The following is a 23,975-nucleotide window of genomic DNA, read 5'->3' as shown; positions in this document are numbered from 1 at the left end:
AAAATACAGGATTGCGCTGGCAGGTTTACAAGCTAGGAGCTTTTCATTATTCTTTCCAAAATTGCAAATGCCTGAAAGGTTATTCCTAGCTGGATACTAGTACTGTTTATTTGATAACAATAAATATGGCTATGCCTTTTACTGAAGAACACTAGAATAATTACAGCAAGTCTTCCCCCTTCAAAATGAAAGTTACTTAGGTTCACTTGAGTATGGAGCAAATCTGCATAATGGAGAACTGAGAAAGGTTCATTAGCCAATTTGAGTGGAGGGAATTCAGTGTGTTTTAGAGCTTGGATTATGGAGTTTACATAAAAATTAAATAGGAGAGGAAGAAACAGATAACGATTCTTCACTCATTTTTCATCGGGAATTAGCACCAAGAGACATCCTGGAAAGTATCTTCATAGGCTTCCATTCAATCAAAGGCTACTAGTTTGATGCAAAGCCCATCACTTAGAAGTAAGTCAAACATCACTTTTAACTGAAAACAGTGTTATATCAGCCTCCTTTTGGATGATATGCACATTTTTCACACAAATTGTAGTAGAACTAGGGCAGGGGTAGGCAACCTCGGCTCTTTTATGACTCATGGACTTCAACTCCCAGAATTCCTGAGTCAGCTGCTGACTCAGGAATCCTGGAAGTTGAAGTCCATGAGTCATAAAAGAGCCGAGGTTGCCTACCCCTGAACTAGGGGATGATCAAAAATGGATCTATCTGTTTAAAAAAATCTAGGTGACTCTTTAATCAGAATCTTATTATGAGCCAGCCAGTCAAGCAATTTCAAGTGTAGTCATCTGGAGTACAGTTTACTAATTAGGAAAATAACTGAGTATTAATTAGCTGGATCAAAATTAACATTTTTTTAATGAATTGTTACTGACTGGGGTCAATTCTTCAAGATCTAGCAAGCAGCAGGCCCACTAGTTGGAATTTGCCTTTAGTAATTCAGCAGCAAACAAATTCTTTCTGAATGCCTTACTATGTTACAACTGGAGGATCAGTGTGAATGTCTGAAAAGGATTATGAAAGGCCAATCTGCTTTTAGGATAGCTTTAGAAGGACTGAATCATTTAGTTCATCACTGAATGAGGAAATGCTTTGAAATTATTGATCTTTAGAAGTAATTGACTTAGATGCAACTTAAAGCCTTTAGAAAAGAGTAGATTAACATGCTGAGAGGTTTATAACCATGACAATTTGGACGATCATACCAATTATAACACTGCTTCTGGATTTGTTAATTTTAAAATATATTTATAACTTTTTAAAAAATATATATTTAAAATATAAAAATCAAGTACTAATTTTTGTACTGATCATTATTATTGGCTAAATAAGCTCTGTAATGTTAACTAACCTAAACTGGCCATAACACAATCTTGATCAAACCACAACTTGAGTATGGGTTAGATTCTCATATTCTTCACTGGAGGTTTAGAAATTAATATTTTCTGAATTATGAAGACTATTTGATGAAATCTAAATCATACTTCTGAGACATTCTTCCCAGTAAAGATAAACTGGCACAAGAGGGTGGCTCTAAAATAGCTGAAACATCATCATAATACTATTTCCAGGTCGTTAGACACTCTAATTTAACATAGTCATTATTGAGACCAATTATTCATTGATAATAATTAATTGTAACTTTGTGTTTAAAGCACTTTTGTTCATTTTCTTTTTTTATGAAACTTTTATTGATTTTCTAGTTTTACATTTAAATATTTGAAAAGCAACGTGGCGGCTGAGTTGGTCAATAATTCAATAACATACAAATATCTTTAGTACAGATCTCAAACTATTACATTAAATGTTTCCTCTCTTTTTCCCTTAATATTTACTGTCTCATATTTAAATTAGTACAATTCTTATTATATCAATATATCTTATAACTTTCTTACATTTATCAATTTTTTAATGAAAATTTTATTGAACTTTTGTTCATTTTCTAACTGCATTTTATATACAGTATACTCACATACATGATCTAAGACTGTTTCTTGGTGTATTAATACTAAATGAGATGTATTATCATTAAAAAGTCTAGTATATATCTGAATGTTTATATTTGCTAGAAAACATGAGGATTAAAGTCCAATAAGTTTGGAAATAAAAATATATAAATTAACACCAGATCAATCTCCAAAACTGAATTTTTCCCTACCTGTTGTTGTTTCATTATGTGATGCGGTTCCATTGTCATGTAATGCTTCGGAATGTAGAAAATTAATGGAAATTAGGAATATTGAACAAAAATACTCCATCTTGGATCTGCCAAAGAAACAATAAGTAGTTAAATAAATCTGAAACAATATTTTAAAAATCTTAACAGTATAATTTCCCTCACATTTAATAGAGAAATTAATTTAATTTACTATTAGAATAAAAATGTATTCTGTCTCCAGTGGTCTTTTTATTTTTATCTAATTGCTAGTTCATTTGCCAGATCTAAAGATTTGTGTTGTTTCATGAAAATATAAGAAAGAAAGAAATACTTTTTTGATGCTGCTTAGTTGATGCTTTTTCTTTAACCAACTCATTTCTCCCTTTTTGAGGATCCTATCAGTCCAACTCAAACACAACTTTCTCAGACTTCCTATCCTCTTGGTCCATTCAATCTTCCTTCATATATTTCTTTTGTGATTGTTTGTAATTGTTTGATACATCAGGTATGATACTCTACATGGCCTCATTCAACTTATGTAACATTCTCTAGAAATAATTCAAGTTATCTTGACAAAGGAATTGTCCATATAGAAAAGTATACAGATAACCCCATCTAGCTAAGAATACAGACAAACCCATCTTGCTAAATTTATCACAAACATTGCTTTTACATTTATGATACAAACATTTATTAGTCAAAGAGACATCACAAATCCTTGTCATATTCCTTGCTCAGTTTTGGAATCTTTTACTGATCATTTTTATTTTTTATAAACATGTACCACAAACACATGCACATGCACATACATCTGTAGTCTCTTTCACTTCATTATTCCATTAAGAATCTTTTTTCCTATTAGCATAAGTCTAAACAATTCCCTGGTACTCTGCAATTTATTCATTCTATTCCAAGCAGCATCTACGGTATATCCTTTTTCTTAACGTCCACTTTGCATTCATTCATTCTCCTGTGAAATTATTCTACTCAGTCTTTCACTTTTACTTTTTTTTTCTTATTTCTTTTTATTCCTAAATAAATAAATACAATTTCTTCCATTTATTTGCCCCTAATGGTCTGTCTCTTATCATCCTAACTTATCATCTTTAATGAAGGATATTTCTCTTGTACCATTCACTAACACTCCCAATCTTTCATCATTAACAGTTAAATTGATCTACTATAATTCAATTGTGGTTTCAGTTCATTTCTTTTCTATATGTATGAATAGACATGTTCTTACCTACTTAAATATCTTCCCTGGGAAATGTTCAAAACTAGTTTCGTTTCTAATTTGTTTTTGGATGGCCAATCAATATTTGTGTACCTTCTTAGCTCTATGCCGCACATTCGTTTCACCTAACTCAATATATTTTTTCCTCTGGAATGCATATACTCAAGAGTGTTGCTATTTTCTCAAAACTCATTACCCCTGCTTATTGGAGCAAAACATACAACTCTCACTAATTTATCAATTCCTTCTTTCATACATATCAAAGTAATCTAATTAATGCCAATTCATACTTTGTGCTATATTTTAGCCTTTCATTCATAATTGAGTCTACACATATTTATCCTTTGCACCCCACAAAATCAAAACATTTTTAAATTTATTCTCCTCTCTCTTAGTTTCACAGGCACATTATGCATTTTTTTTATTTCCTTCATTAATTTATATTATTTAACATTTACTCCTCTGACATTCTGAGTCATAATCTTTTACATGCCATGTTTGCTACTAGCAAGACAACAGAGATGATGCCTAACAAAACTTAAGTAAGTTTTGACATAACATTTCGTTGTAAGATAGAGAAGATGTAGGTTTGGTTTCTATAATAATACTGGTATGTACTGGCACATTTTGGTCTGCCTCCCATAATAAGCACAATCAAAACCAAATTATACCCAAGCATGATCATGCTGTTCAATGCAGGCTAGAATCTAATATGGAGGCTATCTTACAAAAAAACTATTGCCTGCATCTCATTAATTAGCAATTAGAAGGCACATCCAACATGCTGACAGTGACTCAAGACAAAATTATGTTGCAGTTATAAATTATATGTGTTTAAGTTCATAGTAATGGTATATGCATTGTCTGTATACAATAGTACACCTGTATGAATTGATCTTTATATAAACTTACTGTTACTTTACTTAACAAACTATATCATACAGATACTTGCTGCGCTTTGTAAGTATATAATTGGCCAATCAAACATAAGTGTGGTATATACAGTCATTACAGACAGGTACATTTTGTAACACAAGATACTAATAATTGTAGCATCCAAATGCCAGTATTAATTATATGCTATTTTGGCTGAAGGAAAACATTCAATGCATATTTTAATAAGTATTAAATTAAATAAAATATGCAAATAGTAAAAAAGCCTAGTTCCTAGGTCCTAGAATAAACATTTGGAAATGATCGGTGATATCCTAGTCTAATATTTTGCTGAATTTTGTTAACGCTTTCCATTTTTTCTTCAATATAATTTTCAACCATAAAAGCCTTCACGTTCAGGCTGAAGTGGTACTATTCAGGTTTCTACATCATTTGATTGCAATAACAATAACACTTAGACTTACATACCTCTTCACAGTGCTTTACAGCCCTCTCTAAGTGGTTTACAGAGTCAGCATATTGCCCCCAACAATTTAGGTCCTCATTTTTACTGACTTCGGAAGCATGGAAGGCTGAGTCAACCTTGAACCAGTGATATTCGAACTGCCGAACTGCTGGCATTCATCAGTCAGCAGAATTAGCCTGCAGTACTGCATTCTAGAATGGATGTGGTGGCTCAGTGGGTTAGGACGCCGAGCTTGTCGATCAGATGGTCGGCAGTTTGGCGGGTCGAATCCCGAGTGCCGTGTAACAGAGTGAGCACCTGTTACTCGTCCCAGCTTCTGCCCACCTAGCAGTTCGAAAGCACGTAAAAATGCAAGTAGAAAAATAGGGACCACTACATTGGGAAGGTAACAGTGTTCCGTGCGCCTTTGGCGTCTAGTCATGCCGGCCACATGACCACGGAGACGTCCTCGGACAAGCGCTGGCTCTTCGGCTTTGAAACGGAGATGAGCACCGGCCCCTAGAGTCGGAAACGACTAGCACGCATCTGCGGGGGAACCTTTACCTTTAACTTTACCTTACTGCATTCTAACCTCTGCTCCACCACGGCAGTATTAATTACACTAATACAAAAAAGATAGCTTGAACTAATGTGTATAGATTGAGTGATATATATTTATGGAATATTAAACCACTCAGAACTTCAACAAAATAGATGCACTATCCACTAAAATCACAGCATCAGCGGTATATGTTGAAGGAGCATGCGTCCATGTTTGCATTGTCCCAATCAATCAATCGGAACAGAGCTGGAAGGGAGCTTGGACTGTCATTAAGTCACTCTTTTTCAGTGCCACTGCAACTTTGAAAGGTCACTAAACAAACTGTTGTAAGCTGAGGACTACCTGCATCTCCACAGCCATGTGGAGAGAACCGCTTTTGTGAGAAGTAACCAAACACACTAGGATTTTTATTGTATGTGTTCTTTCATACATTGCTGTATACATTTATATAGCGATGAAAAAAGAAAAGCCTGAGATTCAGAATCAGAACAGAACTGAAAGGAACTTTGGAGGTCATCTAGTCCAACCCCTTGCTCAAGCAGGAGATCCTATACCCTTTTCAGACAGGTGGCTGTCCAGTCTTTTCTTAAAAACCTCCAGTGATGAAACACCGACAACTTTTGAAGGCAAGCTGTTCCCTCAGATTAACAGTGTAGCAAACAGTGAAGCAAAGTCAATCAACAGGAAAACCAGAACCAAAAGTGGTTGTGGATACAAATGTGATTCTTACCTTATTCAGCATGCAACTTACTTATTTTTTTTAACTCATTTATATGCCATTCTCTCCACCAGACTCTGGGTGGCTTATAGAACCACATCAATAAACTCTAACTATAAAATCAGCATAAAATTATTCAGCCAGTCAGTCACCTAATAGCTAAAGCAAGAAATTATAATCTTCAGGGACAACAGCAGCCAACATTCCTTCAACCTATTTTCACGTTAAGAGTCACATAAAAGTGAAAAGAACAAAGCCAACATACCTACAGAGAAACCTTGCTTCTATATACTGCCATTTCTCAGTCAGCCCAGGAACAGAGGATCATTAACAGACCTTCCCCTGAAGCAGTGTTTGTCAACCACAACAACTTAAAGATGTGGGGACTTTGAGGCCCAGAATTTCCCAGCCAATTGGCAAAAGAAAGCTCAGGACTGTATAGGTTGGAAACATGCAGAAGAGGCCTTCATCCTGCAGTGGACAGACAATGGCTAGAATGATGATGATGATGATGATGCTTGAAGAAGGCAGTTCTTTTAGAAACAAAAACTGGAGTTATGTTAGGATTTATAATAATAATCTCTCTAAATAGTACCTAAAAACCTAATGACACTCAATGTAGTCCTGGACTTAGGACCACATCTGAGCCTAAAATTTCCACCGCTAAGCAAGACGGTTGTTAAGTAAATTTTGCCCCATTTTTACAATCTTTCTTGCCACCGTTGGTAAGTGAATCACTGCAGTTGCTAAGTTAATAACACGGTTTAGTGAAAGTGGCTTCCTCATTGACTTTGCTTGTCAGAAGGTCGCAAAAGATGCTCACATGACCGCGGGACACTGCAACTGTCATAAATACATGCCAGTTGCCAAGAGTCCAAATTCTGATCACATCACTGTGGAGATGCTGCAATGGTCATGTGAAACATGGTCATAAGTCACTTTTTTCAGTGCTGTTGTATAGACACAGATAGAAGCATAGACATTTGCAACTTCAAACAGTGACTAAATGAAGAGTTGTAAATTAAGGGATATCTATGCTCAAGCTGGGCATAGTTCTGCTAAACTGGGACTGGCCTATTTGCAATCAGGCACCTGGAGGTCTTGAACAGACTTCAAAGACACCCCACATAAAGTGCATTATAGTAATCTAGGTGACATTTTTCAAAGTCTATTTAAGGAATGGCTGCATTTGGTGCACCAGCCACATTTGAGCATAAACTCTTCCCACCTGCTGCTTCACCGGGCTGGTTCCATTTGGGGAACTGTGGCCCTGTCAAAAAAACAAAAAGAAAACCCCACCCCTGATATTCAGAAAGATTGAAGGCAAAAAGAGAAGGTGACAGGAGAAGATGAGATGGTTCCATAGTGTCATCCATTCAATGAACATGAATTTTGGCACATTCTGGGAGACCATGGAAGACAGGAGGGTTTGGCGAGCTATGGTCCATGTGGTTGCATAGAGTTGGATATGATTTAAGCAACTGAACAACAACAACTAATCTCTGTATAGTAGCTCTAGTACTTTCTGATTAATCAAAGCACACTCAATGTCTTCCTTGGCTTATGTAAGACCAATTAGTTCTGAGGTCAGAGGACATATAGGCATTGATTAATGGGGATATAGAATGGCACAGTTTTCAGGCCTTCAGACTGAGAGACCTGAAGATTGATGGGCTCAGCCAGTATTTCTCAGTATCAGCAAATTAAATATCCTAAAGCTGCTGAAACTGAGAAACATTGGCTTACAGTCTCTCTACTGGTGGCACAAAGCAAAATAGCCCAATGTTTTCAACTATTCATACCATATTCATAGCAGTCAATATATCAATTTGGGAAATGAAAAGCCTTGGCACACTCCTAACCACATTTTTTAAAATCATATCATAAATATATGGACTTATGGGAAGTCCATGGTTTCTATACAAGTAGGTTTCTATGCCTACTAGTTCTTACAGAGAGTGAGTGGATTGTGAATCTTTTTCATTTTTATTGCCTAAAATAAGAGTAAAGAGTCACTTACTGGAGAATTGTATCACTCAATAATAAGGGAAAAGTTATCCTGCAAATGGAGGGGGAACCCAGTTGTCTTAGTCCTTTGGGTTTTTTTCTTGCAGAAACACAAAGACATGCAAAACCTGACCAGAATATATGAAAGCAGTCTTTAAAAAGTGCTTTTGTTTTGTTTTGTTTTTATAAAAGTGGATTTATTTTTAAATCTGAAAGGAGAAAAGAGGATATTTTGAAGGACATTATGGATAATGAATGGACAAGGACTATAATTCAATAACCATCATATCATCAATGTTTCTTGATGTACATATTGTAAGTAAAACCATATTTTAGCCATAAATATCCTTTTTCAGTATCATTAGTCATAAATATTCTTTGAAAATCAATGTTTGGATTAAAGTTCAGATAATATATTTTTGGCTGTTTATAATTTATATATTTGTAGGGTGTCTGTATTATAAGTTAATTTATATATTTATTTTTACATACACCTTTATTTTCATAATAATAATTCAAGATGGTAAACATACCTAATACTCCTTCTTCCTCCAATTTTTCCCACAACAACCCTGTTAGGTGAGTTGGCCTGAGAGAGACTGACTGACCCTAAGACACTCAGCTGGCTTTCATGCCTAAGGCAGGACTAGAACTCACAGTCTCCAGTACCAAACTGGCTCAGTTAATGTCTGTCATTATACACCTTGTTATATATAAAATCCTAAACACTGAAATAAATCTGATTATACTCATACATTATTATAACAACATTTAACTGTACAAAATGAATTCTGTGACAGTGATTACTTTCATAAGTAAACTGGATGTCTCTGCCTCCATTTCTGGATGGCACAGAATGTTAGTGCACTAAATTAATACTGGATAGATATTCTTCTACCACCTCAGATGCAATTTCTAAAAATGATAAATATCAAAAGAATAAATATCCACATTGCCTATTCAATTATACCAAAGCATAACACACATTTAAAACAATTGTTTATTATAATGTGTGGAGAAATACAAGTAGTCCTCAATTTATGACAGGAATTGAGCCTGAATTACAATCATAAGTCATATGGGTCATTAAGTAGGGCACCGTGTGACCGTGCTGATCTTATTACTTTCTTTTGCAGCACGTATTAAGCAAAACCATTTTCTGCAATGGCTGTTTTTTGCTGGAAACCAGAAATAAATACTGGTTTCTGGCAAAAAAAAGCCCTTCATAAATTATGATAATGTGACTATGAGATACTGCAAATGGTCATGAATGCAGGCCAGTTGCTGAACTCCCACCCAAAATGTGAACACAAGGGGCCTTGGCCATCAAAACTTTGAATCCAGGTTGTAACTAGCCCTGAGGATGTCCATTGTAACTTTGACCAGTCATAAGTCAAGGGCTACCTGTAGTGGTCTACTAAATTAGTTCTTTGGCAAGAGGTTTTTGTTGTTCATCAGAATTTTACTTGTCAGATTAAAAAGGTGACATTTTCTTGCATAGGAAGTGCAACAGGCAGAACTAATTAAAAAAAGCAAGCATTTTCCCTCCAAATTTATAACATATATATATATATATATATATATATATATATATATATATATATATATATATATATATATATATATATATATATATATATATATATATATATATATATATATATATATATATATATATATATATATATATATATATATATATATATATATATTAAAACGGTTGCTCCCTCGGTTATCACTGCTTTTATATTGCTGCACAGCAGATGGCGCTATGTCTGCACCTTCTAACATATTTTGATTTAAACCAAATATTGATTTCCTGCTTTTCCTGAAGATTTTTTGAGAAGTAGAAAAAAAGGAACCCACCAACTTGAATTTAAAAAGTAGTGCTAATGGAACAAGCAACACTTCCCAGAATATTTCTAACAATAATTAGAATAATATGTAAGGTAAATATATACAGAACAGCATATTTTAGAAATGTATCAGTTTTGTTTTCAGGAAACAACAACTCTTTTTATTCTAGTAATCAAGATTAAATGCAAATGGTTGACTAGAATACATATTCTAAAGTATAAGACTTCCTCCTGATTCTTGATATAAATTTCAGCCCTACTCAATAGATGATTTTTGATCCAGCATAAGCCATTTGTAAATAGGAAAGAAAAAAAATCTGATTTCAACAGAGCATTCTCGCTGTTTATATGGAGGGTGAGGCAATATTTACCAGCCCTCCTGCTACTCCAGTTCCTGTTTTATCCCAAAGCATTCAACTTGCAATTCCAATTAAATAAAGTTATTATTCTAACATTTATAGTCTCTGAATATAGGATACAGATTGCTAATTAAATCACAAACATAGAAAATTATACACAAAAATATCTTTATTATCTAACACAATATACAAAAATGCATTGGATGACTGCTTGCAGAAGTCCATTTATTAAGCAAAATGCATTTAATATATACAGTATCTTCTTAGCGTTATTCCCATGCTATGGCAGCTAAATATAATATAATTTATATAATTTAATATATACAGTATACATATATGTAAAGCTTTTCATTTTCAGAACTTCTTGTACATTCTGTATCAGTATGCATCAGAAAATCAATAAAAATTACTCGACTTGGACTTACTGAGAACTAAGCCCATAAATTATATTTAGTTCAATTGTATCTGAATGTACAGTGATAATTCAAATAGAACTCAGAGATCACAAATGTGGATTCCATAACAGAATCTGGTTAAGCAAAATATATTTCACCCACTTTCACCATACACAGCAACTTCCTGAAATACATCACAGTGATCAAATAAACAATCCCCATATCCCTAAATAGGTTTTTGTTTTCAGACATTTTGGGTTTGATTAAAATATTCATATACTTTACACCCTCCTTTCATAAACAGATAAATCTCTTTATCAAAGTCTAACACAGTACAGAAATATAAGAGAGTCCAAGATTTTTAATCCAGGGACAAGTTAATACTTAAAAACAAAAGTAAAATTAGGGGACAGGAAACTAGAAACACATGGCATCCAGACATTAAAATAAATAAAGAAATTAGATGGGCTAAGTGACAAACTTCCTTTGCTCTACAATAGGTAAAAAGATCAAAGTACATATTAGTTTAGTTAATGAGAAAACAAAAGTTGCTAAATGATATTTTCCCACCTAGCGTTCTCTAGTCACACAAACATAAATTTAATATCTATGAAACACATAGAAACAAATGATAGTTTGGAGAACTATGGTGATTTAATTCCACAGGTTTAAGTACTACATTAATGAAAATTGGAGGATAGTATATAATTCTAAACTGCAACTGACTAACACTTAACTCTAATAATCATTAAAATTATTAACAAATGAATAATTATCTTAAACAATAATTTAAATTCAAAAGGATATGGTTTATTTTACAGATAAATACATAGTTAATCATGTTGCAAAAGAGAAAACGTTCTCGTTAGCAAATTCACTTTCTATCTTCAAAATACTAAATAAATCATTTTAAAGAATAATGGAGGTTTCTATATAACAAGTAAAATATATTATTATTGAAGATTATTTTGTGATTGTTTCACATCAACAGATTACAGTTAAGGCATTAAAAAAACTAAAAGTTCAGCTTAAAACATTATTTAGAAAAACATTAACAAAATGTATAACATTTTTTCAGCTTATCAACTAAGCAACTTATATATCAAAAGTTATTTGAACAAAAAAAGTTCTTGCAAACAAACAGGAAGGTAACTGAGAGGAAATCATCTGACCTTCAGGGGATCTTCTCCCGAAGATATTGGAACCCACACAACTTCATAAAGGAAAAAAAAACGTCTTTAAATAGCCTGATCCCAAGTCACTTTATAAATCATAACCAGTACTTTGAATTATGACAACCCAATGAAGTTATTTTAACAAAGGAGATCTCTATGCTTCTCATTACTGGCTTCATTCAGTAGCTCACTTATTATAGTTTGAACTGCCGAAAAGTTTTGAACACTTTTCAGAGGCAATACTACTTAGACTACATAAGTTGTCCTCTCAGGAAACAACTAAAGTAGGCATTATCAAGGTTAGATCTAAGTTCCCAAGTAATGACATGGCTATTGCATAGCCTTTATCTTTATAAATGCACTTCTAGGAATTTCACGCCATCCAAAACAAAATGAATTTCTTCTCTTTGATCATTTTTTTTTTACTGACAAGAAACTGTTCCAGTTGACCATAGGTTCTCTTTCTTGGCCTATCTCAATTTTTACTGACATTACAAGCCAATGTAGAATTTCAAGAGCTGCTCTAAATTTAGATGGAAAAGATGATGATGGGTGTTACATACACGAATAATAAACACTGGATACTCTCTTGTAGTGGCTTTATGCATAAATTCAACATCACACAGAACAAGATGGAATTATGAGGAATGACATAGGCCAACAACCATGGCAGCAATACTCAATATGTCTGATGGGAAAAAATTGTGCCATTGTAATTATCTCTAAATTCCACTGCCATCACACAGGATTATCAAAAGTAATTGAAAAGTCCAACACAAACAACAGAGACAATATTCCTGTGCTTGATTCCCAGCACAGATAGTAGATCCTCTATCAAACTGATTAAAGCTGTTGCTGTTCCATATTCTGTACAATTTAGACAGTAATTCTGCTGAGCTTTTAGTCTTTGCCCTGACTGAGGAGATGGTGGCATTTGGTATCCTGACCAGCTGAAAGCGATGATGTAACTGGAGTGATGAGTAGAAGTCCAGCAGGAAGAAAAATCCCATTTGTTGTAAGTATGATCAAGCATGAGTGTCTGTTAACAGATAGAAAGAGTGCAGAGAAGAGCAACAAAGATGATTAGGGGACTGGAGGCTAAAACATATAAGGAACAGTTGCTGGAATTGGGTATGTCTAGTTTAATGAAGAGAAGGATGAGGGGTGACATGATAGCAGTGTTCCAATATCTCAGGGGTTGCCACAAAGAAGAGGGAGTCAAGCTGATCTCCAAAGCGCCCAAAGGCATGACAAGAAGCAACAGATGGAAACTAATCAAGGAGAGAAGTAACCTAGAACTAAGGAGAAATTTCCTGACAGTTAGAACAATTCATCAGTGGAACAACCGTTTGTCTGAAATGGTATAGGGTTTCCTGCCTAAGCAGGGGGTTGGACTAGATTGAAGACCTCCAAGGTCCCTTCCAACTCTACTAATACTACTATCATCATCATCATCTTCATCATTACATACTGTGATAATATCTGAAAAACTAGATAGTCATTTATTAGAGATACTTAAATCTGGATTCCTGCACTGAATAGTGGATTCAAATTCAGTGGCTAAATGGCTCCTTCTAATCTTATAGTTTCATAATACTAAATCTTACTTTATTCTGTACCATATAGCTAAGCAGACTTATTTAAGATGAATAAATAGGTAACTCAGTTCTTGTTTTTGTAAATTGTTCTTAGAAGATGGTGAATAATATTTTGAAAAAATATAGATAATGGCAATAGAGATAGTCCTTGACTTACAACTAGTCAGCTAGCGATCATTCAAATTTACAATGGACCTAGAAAAAAGTCACTCTCAAACTAGATTTGAAGTTTTGACACCTGTGCCCCACCCCATGGTTATGTTGAATGCATTTTGGGCACTCAGCAACTGGCCCACACTTATGGCTGCTGCAGTGTCCCAGTCACATGATCACAATTTATAACATTCTTTGTTTGGAAACTCCTGTTTATGTCTGCTTTCCAGCAAAAAATGCCCATTTTGAAGAGCTATAGTGGTGCAGTGGTTAGAATGCAGTACTACAGGCTAACTCACTGCTCACTCCAGGAGTTCGATTCTGAGCAGCTCAAGGTCTACTCAGCCTTCTATCCTTCCGAGGTTGGTAAAATGACAACCCAGATTGTTGGGGGCCAATATGCTGGCTTAGTAAACCACTTAAGAGGGCTGTACAGCACTGTGAAGCATTATGTAAGTCTAAGTCCTATTGTTATAAGTGTTATTCACTTTACAATGGCTACGTTTGCTTATCAAAAGATCATGTGGGTACCTCAACTAATGACTGTCATGATTTACAATTGAAATTCCTGGCTCCATTATAGTTGCATGTTGCATGTTGCATGTTCAAATAAAATAACAGTAAGGTACAAAAAATTATTCATTTATTTTTATAAACAACTCAAGATGGTGAACATATCCATCACAAATCCTCCCTTCTATTTTCCCCACAACAACAATCCTGTAAGTTGCTCTGAGAGTGTGTACTGGACAAAGGCAGCTAGCCAGCTTTTATGCTTCAGGTGGTACTAAAACTCACAATCAACTGCTTTCTAGCCTTAACCACTGCAGCAAACCGGCTTTTAAATATATTACTAACCACACACCATCCTTTCACAACGTTAATACTGATAGTAATGTTTCCTTTGCAATCAGGTTTTGTGTGAAACTGCTGTACAGTAGTATAGTATACTGAAATTGCTACATTGTAGTCCCTGTAGTGCTGCTGACATTTGGCTTCTAAAACCGAATTGGAGAGATTTAATTGCATGTCTAATTAAATTTAACACTATGACAACATCTTATGTCTTATTCACCACTATAAATATAATTATTGGTTGTATTGTACTTTCAGACAACATGAAGACAATCATTTTTATTTAATATAGGCAGCTCAGAATATATTTATAACAAATGCAAAATTTTACTGTTAAGATTTCTAATTCCAAAAAACCACAAGGATCAAAACCAAGAATAATAAAGCATACTGTAAGAAGCAGAAGTAATGAACTCACTTATGATCCATAGAGGCGAATACAAACAGATACACTTACAGATTTGTGTGTGTGTGTGTGTGTGTGTGTGTGTGTGTGTGTGTGTGTGTTGAATGCACTGCAAAAAGGATGCATTGCAAACCAGATCTACATTTTTCTGGCAACAGTCTATGCCAGTACTGGGTTATTTCATTCAGATATAGTAGGTTTTTTTAGGGGGCACGATGGCTCAGCAATTAAAGCTGACAGCCCAGGTTCAAGACCCAAGCACCAAGCAATGGGGTGAGCTCCCATTCTTTGCTACAGTTCCTGCCTGTCGAGCAGCTGCTTGTCGGGAGAATGGCTGCGGGCCCTGCGGAGCTGCACGTGGCGTCTGGCGCTCGACCGGCTGCTGGGTGTGCCGCTCCCAGGTGAGTCCAGCAACAGGGCTGTGCGGGCGGGCGGGTTGTATGCCCTTCCCTGGACACCCCTCGTGATGTCGGGCCCACGGGGCTTGACACTGCCCACCTAGCAGTTCCAAAGCATGCAAATGTGAGTAGAGAAATAGGTAACATTTCGGTGCTCTACCTCGGCATATAATCATGCTGGCCACATGACCAGGGAAATATCTTTGGCAAAGCTGGTTCCCTTGCTAAGAAACAGAAATGAACACCATCCCCTAGTGTCGGAAATGACTGGACAAAGGAAAAAATTATTTTTATCTTTACTTTTATAGTTTTTTTTAATATATTCTACCTAGAAGATTTGGGCATTTGCCTCAATATGAAAATATTTTAAAATGCAGCCTAAACCTTAGTCAGCTGTAACACAAAATAATTTTTATTCATTTATTTGTAAGATTTGTTCTACCTTCCATTGACTGTGGGGATTCAGGCTGCATCAGAAAGAAAATTAAAATCCTTATTTTAAAAAGAGCAACAGTCAGTAATTTTTGATGTATCTCAGATCTTTTCTGTGGCATCACTATAATGATACGGACACAGAATTTTGAATTTCTCATTAATATGGATTCCTGAATTGTCCCGATTCAGCTTCAATCAGTTAAATTTCCAACTACTCAACCATGGCCTTGGGATACAAGATTAGGATAGGCAAAACAGTAGCTGGATTTGTAACGTTTGCAATGTAATGTTTAACAAGTAATCACTGAAGTAGATGGTGATTCCAATGTGCATGAGTAACTCCAATTTTTAATAAAGATTCATAGGGAATCCAGGAATTTATAGGTCTATCAGCTTAACATCTGGGCCGAGAAAGATAACGGTAATTGTTATGAAGGATAAAATTGTCAAACATCTGGAGATACAGACCTTTCTCAAGGATACCCAACATGGGTTCACTAACGGAAGTCCTGTTTAATTAATCTACTAGAGTATTTTAAAAAGTGTTAACAAACATGTGGATAAGGACAAACTAGCAGACATCATCTAATTAGATCTTCAAAGAGCCTTTGATAACGTCCCTCACCAAAGGCTTTTCCTTAAACTTAACAGCCATGAAATACAAAGGCAGGTCCTCTTGTAAATAAGGAACTGGTTAAAGAATAGAAAAAGACTAAATGGACATTTAGCAAAATAGAGGGATGGTGTCTCCCAGAGTTCTGTCCTAGCACTGGTGCTTTTAAGCATATTTATAAATGATCTGGAAATGGGCTTGACCAGTGGAATATCCATGTTTGTTAATGACATTAAATTGCTCAGAGTGGTAAAAACAATAATAGTGGAGAAAGAAAAAATTCAGAAGAGGGCAGCCAGATCAGGGGTCCCCAACCTGTGGTCTGTGGACTGGTATTGGGCCCCAGCATGCCAGCAACCAGTCCACACAAACAAGCAAAGCTCCATCCATGGGATGCAGGCAGCACACAAAACCACACACACTCTGGTCCACAGAAAAACTTTCTCCACGGAACCGATCCCTGGTGCCCAAAAGGTTGCGGACCTCTGAGCTAGATCATCAAGGAGCTGGAACAACTTCCCTGTAAGGAAAAGTTGCAACATTTGGGGCTTTTTGATCTAGAAAAAAAGGCAAATGAGGGACATTATTAAGATGTATAAAACTATACATGGTGTGGAGTAGTAGACAAGGAAAAGCTATGCGAAAATACGAGAACCAGGGGTCACCAAATGAAATTGAATCTTTGAAGTATTAGGACAGATGAAAGGTTGTTTTTTTTTGTTTTTTTTATCAATTGTAGCTTTGCAGTTTGCTACACCAGATGTGATAGTCCTTTCCAGTGTGGCTGGCTTCAAAAAAGAATTTGACCAATTCATGGAAATCATGGGGGGAAATGAGTATTAGCCTTGATTGCAGTGTGACTGTTTCGGAAGGCCATCTACTGCGAGACTAACCATTGGTTGGTCATTGTGAGAACAAACTGCTGGACTAGATGGATGAGGAGTCCGATCCGTGTGATACTGCTTATAGTCTTACCACAATTTTAAAATACAAATATCCAAGCCACAGGGGGAAAATGTTATTTTTAACTGAATCTCTGCTTGCATTGTGATAAAGGAAATGACAAAAGGAAGAAAACAGAATAGCAAAAATGGTGGGAAATACTTTAAAGAGCCATTTTAATAAATTATTCCTCAGATTCACATTTTACATCTATTTTACTAGGATATATATAGAAGGATTAATTCAGAGCACATGCCATCACACAAGAAAAAATGTTCAGACTAATATTTGTGTAATATATATACATGTATGAAGAATGAAAAAGTAAGTAAATAAAGGATTGTTGATCTGTAATAAGAAATTTTAATTTGAAAAGATTATAGTATATTGTCCAACATCTGAGCTAGTTAGGTCTTTTATAATACATAGGCAAAATGCTAAGATATTTCTAGAATATAATTCATAAAATACATCATGCATAAAAACATAATTGTTGAAAAACATCCATTTTACACACGGCTTTATCTGTGCTGACAAAGCAAGACAGTCAGAATGCTTAAAATGAGGTCACATATTTAATCTGGGGGTGTTGTAAATTGACTAGTGATTTTAATACAAAAGAAGTTTGGAAAACATCCATTAAAAGAAAATAAGAAGAAGGAAGGAAGGAAGGAAGGAAGGAAGGAAGGAAGGAAGGAAGGAAGGAAGGAAGGAAGGAAGGAAGGAAGGAAGGAAGGAAGGAAGGAAGGAAGGAAGGACTTTAAAAACCTGATCCATAATAGTCCATCATAATCCACAAACAGACTTCCTTTCTTTCTTAAGGGGTATCTTCATAGTTATTCTAATAATGTATCATGAAGTTCTATCTATACAATGTATCAAAACTTTATCCACTTAAGAAATTAGTTCCTAAACGCATCAGTACCTTAGGATCACTAGACTCTGAAAAATATCATTTGCAGACATGTGTGCTTTATAGCTGAAAATTTATAAAAGGATGAAGAATTAAGCAATAGACATGACTGATGGACATTTCTGGAGTCGGTTTTGTGACCAGGAGATATTGGGTTAATCCAAAAGCAGGTGGAGGATCAATCTGCAGTTGGAGACTTTGAAAGGCTCCATTTGCAATGGTCTATATACTGTGAAACTGTATATGTGTAGTTAGCCACTTTATCTATTGGAAATGTACACAGATTATCCAATAGCACCACCACACCAAAAACTATAGAGATGATAAATGTGTGTTTGGAAAGTATCTTCCCTCCAACACTGGACAGCATGGATTAATGGGCCTATCAGCAGGAATATGGATGTAGCAAATAAGTTCAAAATGGTAAGGGATGCAAGATTCCAGAAGCTCCAAATCAGAGTGGCAACATATAATAAATAGGGCAAGGCAGACCTCATAGATGTCTTTGAACATAAAGATAATACAACAAATCAAATAAGAGAGTTTAAACTGAACACTACTCCAGGACAATCAGAACTCTAAAGCAGACATGTCAAACACAAGGCCCGGAGGCCGGATCCGGCCCACGAAGTGGTTTCATGTGGCCCGCGAAGCGATCCTGGAAACAGTGAGGGAACGGCCCCCACTGCCTTGGCCCTGGCCCAGAGACCCTCCTTCTGCCAGAGACCCTCAGATCTGTCCCACTCCTGCCCAGGCCCCCATAGGCACCCTGGATGCGAACGATGTAGAGCTGGCCATTCCCACCCAGTAGGCCATATGCACTCTAGCCACGCCTACCCAGTAGGCCACGCCCACCCTGGCCATACCCACCCGGCCCCCTGAGGGCAACCGCAATGCTGATGCGGCCCTCAATGAAATTGAGTTTGACACCCCTGCTCTAGGGCAAATGTGCTAACAACTGTGGCACTGAAAAAGAAACTAAGGTGGCTTGTCAGGTACTGAGCCTAATTGCATAGAAAGGGCAGACTTCTCACCCAACAATTCTGCAATTTTTAGAATATTCAGACCTGGTTTTCCACATACATAACTCCTATGTTTAACAGAGAAAAGGTTGTATTGAATAGAGTTTAGTCCTGAAAGAATTCTAGGACTCTCTTGTTTCCTGATTTTTTAAAAAAGCAAATGGACTTTCAGACAAGCAACCTTTAGTTTTACAAGCTATTCAAGCTGACATTAGCTTCTCTTTCTAGGAGCCTCATTTTATAAGACAACTCATTAAAGAGATATCAACCTCATTGCTGATTGATTTTTAAATTGACATAATTCAGGTAACTAGATTGCAATGATTATTTCCCATGAGAAATGAACTGAAGCAGGAGCAAAAATCTTCAAGGACCTATTCTGGTTAAACAAGTTCACTTTACAGAGAAAGGCATTAATATTAACATTTACAATGTTCCAAATGTAGAATACAAGTGACAAAAAATAAATGAGAAACAAAGCAATACTACATGCTATTTTCTCACTGCAAGAGTGGATCACAACATACTTTGAATGATTTAAAAAAATGCCTGATTTCTTGGCAAATTCCGTCACTACTATATGTTTATGAAAATATTGGCACTAAATGCAGTTAACTGATAGACTATTCCTAATAACTATTGAAGGAGGAGCATTTTGGTACAGGGATAAAAGCGCCAGCTCGCCAGACAATGAACAACTAAATGCTAAGGAACTAGCAATGTGGTTTGGGCAGAGGTGGATGGCCTTCAAATTTAATGGCATCACATGAAGAATAGAAAGGATTTATTTCATAAATAGAAAGATGCTACAGGTGTTAAGTTGAACAAGGTAAGTAGGCTGACCTAAGTACAGAGATTTGACTCAAGTAAAGTTGTCAGTGAAATTACTATTCTCCTGCAGTCTTGATCATGAGCACTGGAGGGAACCTAAATCAAACCTTCCCTTTCCAATCAAGACCATAGAGCAGGGAGCTTCAGACTTGGCTCTTTGATGACTTGTGGACTTCAACTCCCAGAATTCCTCAGCCAGCGTGCCTGGCTAAGGAATTCTGGGAATTGAAGTCCACAAGTCATCAAAGGGCCAAGTTTGAAGACCCCTGCCATACAGCAAAGTCTTATTATCTCTCACCTTAGTGTGCAATACAATAACTTTGTCTATTAATTTAATTTCCTTGCTTCAACATGACACTTGACTGAGATAGCCAATTCCCTCCTGTTCTTTTCACTAATACTTCATGGCAGGTAACATATTATTGCAAAATAAAGTAGCATTTTGTGAGCTATACAGAGAATATCCAAGGTCTGCAGACTTATCTATCATTCATAGACTAAAATCACTATTAGTATTTTAGCTCCCATGTGAACTCCAAATATGTTCCTAAAATCAGCTGAGAAAACAGAATAAATAGTAGTTGTCCAAGTAAAGTGGATTCATCATAAATAAAATGGATCCATCACATAAAATAATAAATAGCTGACCTTGCACTGGACAGAAGCTGTGAACAAAATGAAGATATATATTATTCTCTTCAACTCCTAAATACAGAGAAGTGGTAGATGGGGCTGTAGAATGTACTAATTAATCCACAAACATCGTAAATACACTAAAACAATCTTTCCCAAAACATTGACTTTAAAATAATAATAGCTCAAGAAGCACACAGTACATATTATCTTCCCCCACAAAGCACCAAAAAGTTCTATAAATAGGACTTCTAAGAACACCTAGGAAGAGCTAGCTTATGTACTTCCTGATCTAATGCCTAAACTATTACACTCTCAACGTATACAAAAAACATTAGTATTTGTTTCAGGGAAGGTGGTAATATATCTTTAATCTATCTTTAATCGGTTAAATCCAGCCACGCCGATACTGTAACAACAACAACAATAATAATAATCTATAAATGCTACAAAGTTAGCATTTGTACTAAAATACTAAAAACCACACAATAAAATTTGCATTATCCTAATGGCAAATGGGACGCGGTGGCTCAGTGGGTTAGGACGCTGAGCTTGTCGATCAGAAGGTCGGCAGTTTGGCGGGTCGAATCCCGAGTGCCGCGTAACAGAGTGAGCGCCTGTTACTCGTCCCAGCTTCTGCCAACCTAGCAGTTCGAAAGCACGTAAAAATGCAAGTAGAAAAATAGGGACCACTCCGGTGGGAAGGTAACAGCGTTCCGTGCGCCTTTGGCGTCTAGTCATGCCGGCCACATGACCACGGAGACGTCCTCGGACAAGCGCTGGCTCTTCGGCTTTGAAACGGAGATGAGCACCGGCCCCTAGAGTTGGAAATGACTAGCACGCACGTGCGGGGGAAACTTTACCTTTACTTTAATGGCAAAGGAAATATATTCATAATATTTAGCACTGATCATAGCCAAAAGCTTTTGTTTAATCAAGCACGTATTCAAGTCTTTCAGCTGTGCTTTCTAGGGCTGCTATCAAGTTAAGCAGACCTTTTGAAAGAGAATTAAAATTCATATTACTTACTATCTCTTTTTAAATAAAATACTATTATCAAGAAGTTTGATTGCTCATCAACCACCATTTATTATATAAAAATAATTTAATATGATTTTAACAGTGCTGCAAATAATAGCAGCAACAATGGATAGTTTCATTGACCCTGGTTCTCTTTGGAGAACTCTGGTTTATACCAAGATGCAAGTCACCGAGGAAAATCATTAAAGTAGGATGTATGAGGTATCTTGTTTGCCCCTATCAAACATGAGGGAAACTTGTTAGGCTCAATTTTAGGCAACAAAATGTCGATTATATTGTGTGTATCAGATTTTGGTACAAACTCAACCATAACTTCCTACTCTCCAGCCATTTTAGCCACTCACATAGGAAACTGCTTATGGCAGAAGCTTACAAATGTAAGTGTATTAGTGTTTTACTGCAGACAAAAAGAAGCCCTATGCATGTGAATCTACCTTCTCTGGTATAGACATGTCTCTTCTCCAAGGTTTAAATTCTCCTACCCTGTGAGTTAAATCAAATTTGACTTTTCCTCCCAATCTTGTAACTAGAAGCACCTGCTCAGTGCTTATATAAAATAGTTCTGACTGAGTAGCTTCATTTTTTATGGGGAACAAATGCAACATTTGGACTTAATCTGTAGATTTCAATATAATTTTCCAAATGATTGTGTGAAGTGCAGTTAAAGGATAAAAGCTCACTGAAGCTTAGGAATGCGTATTGATGAAAAGCTCAATCATGTGGTCCTAAAAAGTTTTAAATTGTTCTGGAAAAAACAAGAATGAATATAATTCCTAATTCACTATCTTAGCATGAGAAATAAATCTTCCAGAGACATCTTATTAAACAGTACATCAATTTAAATATTAATAATGCCAATCTAGTCAAGAATGTGTTCCCAACTAATCAGTCAAGCTGAGCTGAAGTACATTTTAATCATTTTTCTTCTGATGCTTCCCACAGAGTAGTATCAAGATCCAGGATACTCTTTTGTTTTGGTGGACTAAGATCAATCGAACATGTTCTACTCTTTGTTGGAACTACGTCTCCTAAAGCCAGTAATTTGTCATTCTTCACTCTTCTTGGGATGGCAAACTTCATCTTAAGACAACCATAATGACATTTAACACTAAAGCTCAGTCGCCACTGTTGGTGAGAAATGCGGATAAAAATGGTGAATACAGACAGAGAACCTGCAAACTTTCTTTTAAACAAATTGCAGTGTGAAAAAGAGAAATATAGAAAAATATCAACTTAAAGAAAAAAAAGCAGTTATCCAACACATTAATTAGTAATAAAACTGTAATATCAAAACAAACGAATGAAAAGTAAAGGAAAACATTAAACAGAAAATGAACCTTAAGAAATTAACATACTCCTTGCTCTCTTTCAAAGAAAATCAGGTTTCATTCGCACTTCAATCTGATCTTGGGACTCGTAATTCTGCCTTTTTATTTATTTATTTATTTTATTTTATTTTAATCCCATTTATATCCCGCCCTTCTCCGAAGACTCAGGGTGGCTTACAAGCTTAGCAGTAGCCTTCATTCTATGTATATGCCTGCTTATTAGGGCTTTCACCCCCCCCTAAGCGGCATTATTACAAAGTCAGCTTAATTGCCCCCAACAATCTGGGTCCTGATTTTACCTACCTCGGAAGGATGGAAGGCTGAGTCAACCTTGAGCCTGGTGGGACTCGAACCTGCACTAATTACAGGCAGCTGGTGTTACTTAAGGAGGCATTAGCCCACTGCTCCACCAAGGCTGCTATATTTATGCTATATTTACCTGTAGGCAGGCATTCTGCTGCCCTCACTGAGCAGATGACAGAATGATTCCATGGTTTTCCTTTTAGACTGAACATTCTAAAGTAGCCCTTTTGGTTCTTTCGGCATCCTTTGCCAGATGAAAATCTTTTTAATTTTTTAAATTTTCATAATCTCTGCATGGTCAGCATATACGTTTCCCTACTGATCTTTGCTATTCTTTCTGTTCCACAGTATGTATTTTTGATTATTTATTAAACTTTATTTGTTAATATATTGGCTTGCTTTGGTGTTGTCATTTCCCCTCCCCACCCCGCCCATATTACAGTGCTTTTACATCAAACAACTGCTGTGCTTTTAGCATCTTTTAGCATTCCACTGTTACACATCAGTTTTAAGATAAATTTTTAAAAAAACTAATGTCATTTGTTATTTCCCATTTCCTTTTCCTGCAAACTTCTAAAAGATCTACACATTAAAATACTGTTTTCAACAAAATTGAAAAAGGAATTGGGAAGTCAGTTGTACAGATTTATAGGAAAGTACTGTAATTAATAAGAAAATACAAGAATATT

The 23,975-nt window shown here is 35.9% G+C and overlaps 1 protein-coding gene across 1 annotated transcript in view; it reads right to left on the bottom strand.

The window, feature by feature from the left end:
* Positions 1-23,975, bottom strand: part of PTPRE (protein tyrosine phosphatase receptor type E) — a 139,303-nt gene that overhangs the window by 46,633 nt on the left and 68,695 nt on the right. The window contains exon 3 of the mRNA XM_081330118.1: positions 2,171-2,277. Within this exon, the coding sequence (XP_081186244.1) occupies positions 2,171-2,270 (100 nt within the window). The 5' untranslated portion in view covers positions 2,271-2,277. The remainder of the gene's footprint in view (positions 1-2,170; positions 2,278-23,975) is intronic.

Source organism: Vipera berus (genome assembly GCF_964194415.1).
Source record: "Vipera berus genome assembly, chromosome: 5".
NCBI classification, from domain to species: Eukaryota; Metazoa; Chordata; class Lepidosauria; order Squamata; family Viperidae; genus Vipera; species Vipera berus.
This window is presented reverse-complemented; position numbering and strand designations above follow the sequence as displayed.